Genomic DNA, 9,455 nt, shown 5'->3' with positions numbered 1-9,455 from the left:
TGCTGACCGCCAGTGCTCCGTCAGTCCACCTCGCCGGTCGCCGCGTTCAACCGCCAGAGTTGCTAGGGCACGTCGTGCGGCGTGGCGCACAGACGAATAGGCGTGCGAGGTAGCCGCCCAGGCGAGGCGAGCGATGAGGCCACCGGCCTCCTCATCGATGGATTCACATGCACGATCTGATTACCTATTATTATGGCCCATGTAGGGAAATTAATGGATGGGCCTTTGACGTGGGTAAGCCCAAGAGGCAAAAATAACATCCAAAGTAGTCCAATTTGTGAACCAGATGTATTTTTAGCGTATATTGTATGTATTCACAGATTGTGAGTCTGGCGCTTGGAAAATTGGCAGCGCTTGAGCCCGGGCACGTGCCCGGGGTGCCCGGACGGTAGAATCGCCCCTGTGGGCGCTACCTCCGGATTTTATTTTTTCTATTTTTTCCGAACGCGTTTTCGGCCTTTCAGATGTTTTTTTTCGGTTTTCACCGGTCTTCCTTAGCTTTTCGACAAAAAATATAAAAAATTGCACGAATTTGTTTTAGAAAACATTTGCGCGAAACAAATGTTCATGTTTTTTTTTAAATGTTCGTTCATGAGTATCAAAAAGTATTCGTTTTTTCAAAAGAAAAATCAAATTTTCAGATATTACTCTTTTCTTCCCATAATGTTCACGGTTTCGAAATTTTTTGCCTTATAAAAACATTCTCCTTTTCATAAATGTGTTTCAAAAAAGTATTGGGCATTTAAAACATGTTTACGTTTTCGAAAAATGCTAGGTCACCTTATTGCGAGATAGTAGCAACTCTCGTCTACACAGTTTGCTTCGGTTGGCCAGCCCAATAATCTGTGTTCAAGGCTCTACGAGTGGGGATCGATTTCACGAACCTTTTGTGTGTGTTTTCTGTGTTGGTTTTTCACCATTTTTGTGTGTGTTTTGTTTTGTCTTTTGTCTTTTTTAAGGTACGTGTGTCTGAGCAAGTTTGGCAAACTGAATATCATTCACATATCTGCTATATACGATGGTTGAATGTTTTCCATGTAACAGACTGTGGGCCTCACCTCCTGTGGTCTTAGGGCCATGGAGGCACGGTGGATCTCAGTTTTTGCCAGCGGGAGGACTTCGTTTTTCGATGCATATTATTATAATAAGTTTGTATTTTGAAAAAAATACACCATTAAAATTATAAAAATCACATGTATACATATAAATATATATTTTTTGGAAAATATTATTGAGCTATATTTTTGGAAATATACCCCTAAAATATCAAAATAAGTCTAAATATTGTTTCAAGAAATTATAAATTTTAGATGTATTTGAGAAATGTTCATCACATATTAAAAAAGTTTTCATCATGTATTTAAAAAATGGCCATCGTGCATCGTGTATTGAAAAATACTTACTTAGAAATGTTGTCATGTATTAGAAACAAATTATTCATGTATTTAGATAATATTCATGCGTACATAAGTATTATATTTACAAAATGAAGTAAAATTGGAAAAGGAAAATAAAAAAGTAAATGTAGAAACGAAGAGGAAAAGTGGAAAATAAATGGTAGGAAATGAGAAAATGTAAAATAAATCCGAAGTGAACTATGGAAAAAAGGAAGAAAAAGAAAGAAACACGTGCTTGAACCGGACTGTGAAGAAACATATTTTTTTATGCAACTGTGAAGAAACAGATGCTATTAGGTTTTGGATTTCCACAAAAACCGGTCTGCCAGTGGTGATGGGCCGGCATGTACAACGCTCACCCTGCGGGGAACGTTTTTTTTTCGATAAAAGGGCCACATGGCCCCCATTTTCATTAAGAAAATAGAAGTCTAGATACAACCACCACACCACTTTTTCCATCAGACCTGATACATCACCTCATCAACTGATAAGCAACCTACATCCTGGACATATAACCATATCTATAGGATGCCAAATCACCCACTACCGGAGAGAGAACAGACTTTTAAACATCTTTTACAAATTGCACATCAGCCAAGACAATAGGCAAATCTAAAACCAGAACATACTACAGAACCGCCCAATTTTAGGTAGACACAAAACCCAGTCTTAGAGCAGAAGGATTCCACCCATATGTTCTTCTGTAGACTTCATTTGCTACCCGAGATAGCCTCTTGGAAACCTCCCTAAGCATTTTTTGCACACCTTTTCTCTGTAGAATCATCCATGAATCCAACAAAGAACACAGGGTAAATATTACATTGATAGGATTTGAAAGGAAAACACGTTGAAAACAGGATTTGTTCCTTGTTTTCCAAATTGTCCATATCAAAGCAGCAGCACCAATAGAAACAATAGCCCTATCCTTTCCAGAATAGGATGGTATCCAGTTTTGACAAAGATCAAAGAAAGATAAAGGTAATTTCGGGTTACCTAGTGTACCACATATCACATTCCATAAAAACCTAGCACAAGAGCACGAAAAGAATACATGATCAATGCTCTCAGAAACGCCACAAAACTCGCAGAAATTTGGTCCTTTCCACCCTCGTCTAGATAAGTTATCCTTGGTTAGGATCCTCCCTTTGATCACTAACCATATAAACGCTTTTACTTTTAGAGGTATTCTCAACCTCCAAAGAAGTTTAAAAGGAAAAGCAACAACTCTAGCTATAAGGTAATGATAAAGCGACTTAACCGAGAAGGATCCAGATTAGGTTAAAAGCCATTTAACTCTGTCAGGCTCCTCCGACAGAGTAACCTGACTACACATATCAAGTAATTCATTCCACATTGTAAGAGTTTCTCCATAAAGACATCTCCTAAATCTAATACAATCAAAATCCTGGTTAAAGACTTTAGCAACAGTAACATGTTGACAGAAAGTTAAATTATACAAGCGGGGGAAAAGTTGACAAAGTGGCTTTCTCCCCAGCCGTGTGTCCTCCCAAAATCTCGTCTTACAACCATCACCCACCACCCTTTGACAGCAAGAATAGAAGATATCCTTTATACTCAACAACCCATTCCAAAAATGGGAATTACCCCGAGATGCTTCACATTGAACCAGAGTTTTCCTACTCAAATATTTGGCTCTAATCATTTCCTGCCAATCCCCTTCCTCATTCTCTAATCTCCATAACCACTTACATAAGAGGCTGATGTTTTTAATCTCCAAATTAGTAATCCCCAGACCCCCCTGGTCTCTAGGTTGGCATACGTCCACCCACTTGACTAAGTGATACTTTCTCACTCCATCCCTTTCTTGCCAAACCATACGAGCACGAACAAAGTCCATTCTCTTGCCTACACCTTTAGGTAGTTTAAAAAAAGAAAGCAAATGGCTAGGAACATTACTCATACAAGTCTCAGCGAGTGTAATCCTATCACCCATTGAAAGCAAACCCCCTTGCCAGGTTGCTGCCTTCTTCTCAATTTTCTCTTCTGCTGGTTTCCAATGCGCATTATGCAACTTTTTAAAATGTAAAGGAAGGCCTAAATAAGTAAAGGGGAAGTCCCCGACCGCACAAGTGAAAATCTGAGCATATTCTTCTTGTTTCAACAAAGCAGCACCAAAGCAATGGATTTCACTTTTTAAGAAATTGATTTTCAAACCCATCAAGTGCTCAAACACGCATAGAATGACTTTAAGGTTTCTAGCCCCTTCTAATTCATCTTCAAAGCAGAAAATCGTATCATCAGCGTATTGTAAGACAGTAAGACCACCCTCGTACAATCTAGGCAGAACTCCTTTAATAAATCCTTGTTCTTGCGCCCTTTGAACCAGGGTAGCAAGAACATCAGCAGCAAGGTTAAACAATAGGGGGGAGAACGGGTCCCCTTGCCTCAATCCTTTCCTAGTAACAAAATAGGGGCCAATCAAGTCATTTAAAGTAATAGCTACTTTCCCATTATGAATAACCGCTTTCGTCCAACGAATAAATTTATCAGGAAACCCCTTCATTTTCAGCGTACTAAGCATAAAGTCCCAATTAATTTTATCATAAGCTTTCTCAAAATCAACCTTAAAAATAACAGCAGCACATTTAGACTTATGTAGTGAGTGAAGCGTCTCATGTAGAACAGCGACATTATCTAAAATATAACGCCCTTTGATAAACGCAGATTGCACCTTAGAAATTGTCTTGTGAGCAGTAGCCATAGCTCTATTGTTTAAGACTTTGGTAAAGATTTTAAACGGGACATTGAGCATGCATATAGGTCTATACATCTGAATCCTATCCGCCCCTTGACCCTTAGCTAACAATGTAACTACCCCATAGTTTAGCCTAGAAATATCAATCATATCATCATAAAAATCTTGAAAGAGACTCAGCAAATCATTGCAAATGAGGTGCCAAAAGGTTTGGAAGAATTCAATAGGCATACCATCGGGACCGGCTGCTCTATTATGCCTCATAGAAAAAACTGTTGTTTTTATCTCATCCAAAGTAAATTTACTAGCCAACTTACTTTTGTCCTCATCGGAAAGCATATCAGTTAGAGGAATGTTTAAGGAGACGGGAAGCAATTCAACAGGCCCAAAGAGCTTCTTATAAAAATCAGTCGCATATTTAAGGAGCTGCTCATCCCCTTGGATGATCCCCTCATCCTGGATGAATCTGAAAATTTTACTCCTACGCTTCCTACCGCTAGCCTTAATCATGAAGTATTTCGTATTACCATCACCCTCCTTAATATCTTTTTCTTTAGACCTCTGGTACCACTTAATCTCCTCTTCCCTAAGGATCTTATTCAAATCATTCTGCAACTTATTTCTCAAAACATAGTCAGCTTCTGAAACTCCAGAGAGCTCACTTTTCTTATCCAAAAAGTCAAGCTTATTGGCAATCTCATCTCTATCTCTCCTATATCTACCCTCTACATTAAGGTTCCACCCTTTAAGGGTTCTCCTTAATTTTCGCATGAAATCCTGCCACCAATCAAGACTACTACCTCTACGTACAGTGGAACTCCAGACTTTATTAACAATATCAGGGAGCTCTTCTCTAGACAGCTAGCATAGCTCAAATTTAAAAGGCTTGCGATTAATAGTAGACTTAATACCTGTATGTAATAGAAGCGCTGCATGGTCAGAAACCCCTCTCACCAAGGTTCTGACAGTTACCAAAGGAAATTGCTGCTCCCAAAGAGAGCTAACTAAAATTCTATCCAACTTAGCAAAAAGCAGATCCTCCTGATTATTCGACCAAGTATAGCTCCTCCCCGACAAATCTAATTCTTTTAAGCCCCAATGCTCAATAATAGAATTAAAATAAAAAGACCATTTTGGAAGCTTTTTAATTTTGTTTCTCTCGTTAATTCTCCTAATTAAGTTAAAATCGCCCCCAAAAACACAAGGCAATTTATTGTACCCCAGAGCTTGAACTAGCTCCACCAGGAACTCCTCCTTATTCCTCACATGAGCAGCTCCATAGACATTGATCAGATTCCACTTGAATCCTGATCTTTTATCCATAATAACCATTCTGGTCATGTATGTCCCTGTAATACAGACGTCTACCTCAAATAGATCTTCCCGAACCCCCATAAGCAGCCCTCCAGAAGCACCTTTAGAGGGCTGCCATAGCCAAATATAATTAAATCTACCACTTACTCCAGCCAACCAAGAGTCATCAAAGTCCTTCTTTTTTGTTTCTTGCACACATATAAACTCTAAACTATGCTCCGAGATAGATTCCCTCAGAAATCTTCTCTTTTCAGGTTCACCCAGCCCTCTTGCATTCCAAAATAGACCCGCCATAAAAACGATCAATTATTTTGTGTAACATTTGTTACATCACATCTAACCCTTAGGCTTAACACTAAATCCCCCAGTGCCAGTCTTTCTATTTCTTGATTTATACAGCGAAGATAATAACACTAATTCATCTCTAAGCTCCTCATCCTCCTCAACATCAGAATCTGAGTCGGATAATAAATTTCTAATATCATCTGGATCAAAACTCTCTAGTTTTGATTCTAAATCCACGTTTCTAGCATTTTCTTTTCTCTTATTAGCAAAGAACAAGTCACTTCTGCTTTTCTCTAAACTCTTGATCATAGAAATAGTACAATCTATTTCCTCAGGAGTTTTACCTAGACTAACACCAATACATCGCGTGATGTGAGAAATGAAACTAGGCATTGTATTTAAAACAGTAGGTGTATTAGTACCTGGTGCCATTTCCAGATTTTTCTTCTTTGCCATTTCAGTAGCCTTGTCCATAGTCTGCCCCTCATCTTTATTCTTATGCCTTTCACTCCTTCTCCTAGCAGCTTCATCAAGCGCCGCCTTGTCTTTTGCTTTCTGAACTCTGGCTTCAGCCTCCCTCATTTTCTACTTGTTGACTACATCGACACCACACAGGTCTTGTAAGGGGTATTGTAAACATACGTCAACTTTGTCAAAGAAGGGAGTTTGCTTCTGATTCACTTCTCTCCCGGGAGCGGTCACGGCCTGAGTGGAGCTAATGAGAGAAGGGCTCCTATTTTCCTTATCTTGTGCTAGTAGCAGATTCTCATTTTCCTCCGCAATCATCTCCCTCTCAACATCGGCATTGATTTCTTTAACTTTTTGAGTGCTAATCCCAAGCCTCCTAGCAAAGTCATCTGGGTCTTGAGTGCAATCAAACTCTTCTTCCTTTTGGCTGTCAGGCACTTCTGTGAAATCTTCCAACATAGCAGCGCTACTAACAAACTCAGCATTAACCTGTTCCACACCAGAGAGAACTCTTTCAGCATCCCGCTTTTTGTCAAGTAATTTTTGTCTCACCTCATTTTCAGCAACCATGTTCTTATCAAGTTCGTATTGACTCGGAATCACAACCTCTGATGAAACTGAAGTGTTTCCTTTATCCGACTTTCCAGCCCCGGTACCATGTTTGGGAGATTTGCTACATCCCACCTCCTCATTGTTACTTTGCTCTCTCGGTCTTTTCTCTGTAGCGTTATGAGATGAATCAGGACCACTAGGATAGCTAACCAAGATACCACCCTCCATAGGACCACCCTCCTCCACTATGTCTTCCAGTTCAAAGTATATGTTGAAGATAAAACCACTTTCATTCAGGGGAGCGCTAGAGGGTATTTTCCTAGGATCCATAACTCCAATCTTAGCCCTGAGAACTCCACATTGCCTATAGAGCTCCATGTCCAGTTCCAAAACTGAACCAATGAGAGAGCCAGCTTCACAAAAACCTTGATAGTGCTCCAGTGTCTCGGGAACCCCTGTTATTCTAACCCAGCAAACATACAGTTTGAAAGATGCAGTTGAAGAGTTGGTCCATCTGTCTACTTTGATATTAGCTGTTGTTCCAATCAGACCAAAGAAATTGTACGCCTTCATTTCATCGATTTTATTCACGGAAGGGAATTTGACTAAAAAGCTGTCTCTGAGGTAAGGCTTAGCCTGCCACTCCCATCCCCACTGGAACATCATGCTGAGAGAGTTAACAAGCTGTAACGCAGTCAGGCTTGCATTTTTCACAGTAACAATAGCTATAGCCTGCTTGTTTTTATCTGGCTCCGGCTTCTTTCCGGTCCTTGCTGAGAACATCTGCAAACCATCAGCAGCACTACCAACCAGACTGGCAACAGGCTTAGGTTGTGACAGGAAAGAGCACTTGCGCGAGAGGTGTGAATCCTTGGTGCAGTTGACGCAAAATAACACAGTCTGACAATCCTTAACAGCATGACCAGTATTCTCACATTTATAGCATGTCATCTGTGATCTGCTCCCAATACTTGCAGGCCCAGCGCTAGTACCAGATTGATTTGAATTGAAACCAGTATAACCATACCCCTGTCCTTGTTGATTAGGTGAGTTGCTAGTTCCAGAATACTGATAACTACCCAAAGCATCATTGCCCATCTGACCAAACTGAACTGCTCCAAACCCAACAGCAGGATGTGTCTGAAAGTTACCTGAAGGAGGAATTGGAGGTTGCTGGTAGAACTGTCCTTGCTGTCCGGAGACAAAACCACCGCTCCCATGTTTCCCAGATCCATGTCCACCACGGCCAGCTAAGTACTCCCCATGACCATGTTGACCACCTCCAAATCCATGCTCCACGCCATAAGCACCCCCAACCAGAGGATTGGGCTGAGTGGAGAAAGTTGGAGGAGTGGGCGGTCTCTGTTGCGTTGGTCCACGCCAACCAGCACCGCCACCACCTGCATCACCTCGCCCTGCCGCCCAGAATCCCCCGCCACCAGCATCTCCGCGGCCCTGCACCCAGGATCCGCGGCCGCCGCCCGAGTTGCCCGGCTTCTGCCCACGCCAATCGCTTCGCCCCGCCATCGAAGTATCAGATCGGATGAAACTAGAGGAGGAAATCCTGCGAGGAACGTTGACAAATAAGCGCGGTATTACCTCAAAAAAAATAAGCACGGTATTTGTCAAGACAAAAAATCAAGCGTGGTGAGCGCCAAATAAAATTCCGCGTGTGAGGAAACAGATGCTATCAGGTTTTGTATTTGCAGACCCCTAAAGAAAAGGTTTAGGATTTGCACAAATTTATTAAAGTTGATACAAACTAAAGGTTCTCGTCCTCCGTGATACTTTTAGCTTTCGGGAAGGTTCTTCAGTGATGCTTTCCTTGGCGATACTCTAGAAGTGATGCTATTGCAATATTTCCATGTGGGACACGCATGCCTCCTTCGTCTATGTAAAATACAGTTTTCTAGATGTATTTGACAACTGTTCATTCCGTATGAAATAATGTTTATCAAGTATTTGAAAAATGGCCATCACACATCGTGCATGGAAAAATCATTAAGAAAACGGTTGGCGTGTATTAAAAAAAGCATCACGTGTTTAATTGATATTCATGTGTACGCTAGGATTATATTTATAAATGAAGTAAAACAAAGAAAAAGAAAAAAACTAAATAAAAAACTAAATGAAAAAAGGAACAAATATAACACGAGGGTACCTAGAGCCAGGGCTCCGCCTCCTCCTCCTCCAAGAAATTAGAAAATGTAAAATAAAATCCGAAGTGAACTATGGAAAAAAGGAAGAAAAATAAAGAAACACGTGCTTGAACCGGACTGTGAAGAAACAGATTTTTTTGTAGGCAACTGTGAAGAAACAGATGCTATTAGGTTTTGGATTTCCACAAAACTGGGCTGCCAGTGGTGATGGGCCGGTTTGTACAACGCTCACCCTGCGGGGAACGTTGACAAATAAGCGCGGTATTTCTCAAAACAAAAAAATCAAGCATGGTGAGCGCCAAATAAAATTCCGCGCGTAAATTTATCAAAAAAAAAAGATTCCGTGTGTGAAAAAGCAGATGCTATCAGGTTTTGGATTTGCAGACCCCTAAAGTGACGCTTTCCTTGGCGATGCCCTAGAAGTGATGCCATTGCAATATTGCCATGTGAGGCACGCATGCCTCCTTCGTTTATGTAAAATACAGTCGTCTAGATGTATTTGACAACTGTTCATCCCATATTAAATAATGTTTATCAAGTATTTGAAAAATGGCCATTCACATC

At 40.7% G+C, this 9,455-nt stretch overlaps 1 protein-coding gene across 1 annotated transcript; it reads right to left on the bottom strand.

Annotated features, from left to right (window-relative positions):
* Window positions 1-1,788: 1,788 nt before the first annotated feature.
* LOC125525077 lies at window positions 1,789-8,432 on the bottom strand. The gene is made up of 2 exons (XM_048690086.1): window positions 6,135-8,432; window positions 1,789-2,169 (listed from the first exon to the last, which is right to left on the bottom strand). The coding sequence occupies exon 1, from the start codon at window positions 8,257-8,259 to the stop codon at window positions 6,298-6,300; it is 1,962 nt and encodes a 653-aa protein (XP_048546043.1). The 5' UTR covers window positions 8,260-8,432; the 3' UTR covers window positions 1,789-2,169; window positions 6,135-6,297.
* Between the last annotated feature and the right edge of the window lie 1,023 nt (window positions 8,433-9,455).

The sequence above is a fragment of the Triticum urartu genome, chromosome 7, assembly GCF_003073215.2.
Source record: "Triticum urartu cultivar G1812 chromosome 7, Tu2.1, whole genome shotgun sequence".
Lineage (NCBI taxonomy): Eukaryota > Viridiplantae > Streptophyta > Magnoliopsida > Poales > Poaceae > Triticum > Triticum urartu.
This window is presented reverse-complemented; position numbering and strand designations above follow the sequence as displayed.

What these genes read in the sequence shown, in the direction of transcription:
- LOC125525077 (XM_048690086.1), bottom strand. Translation starts at nt 8,259, where the DNA reads ATGGCGGGGCGAAGCGATTGGCGTGGGCAGAAGCCGGGCAACTCGGGC.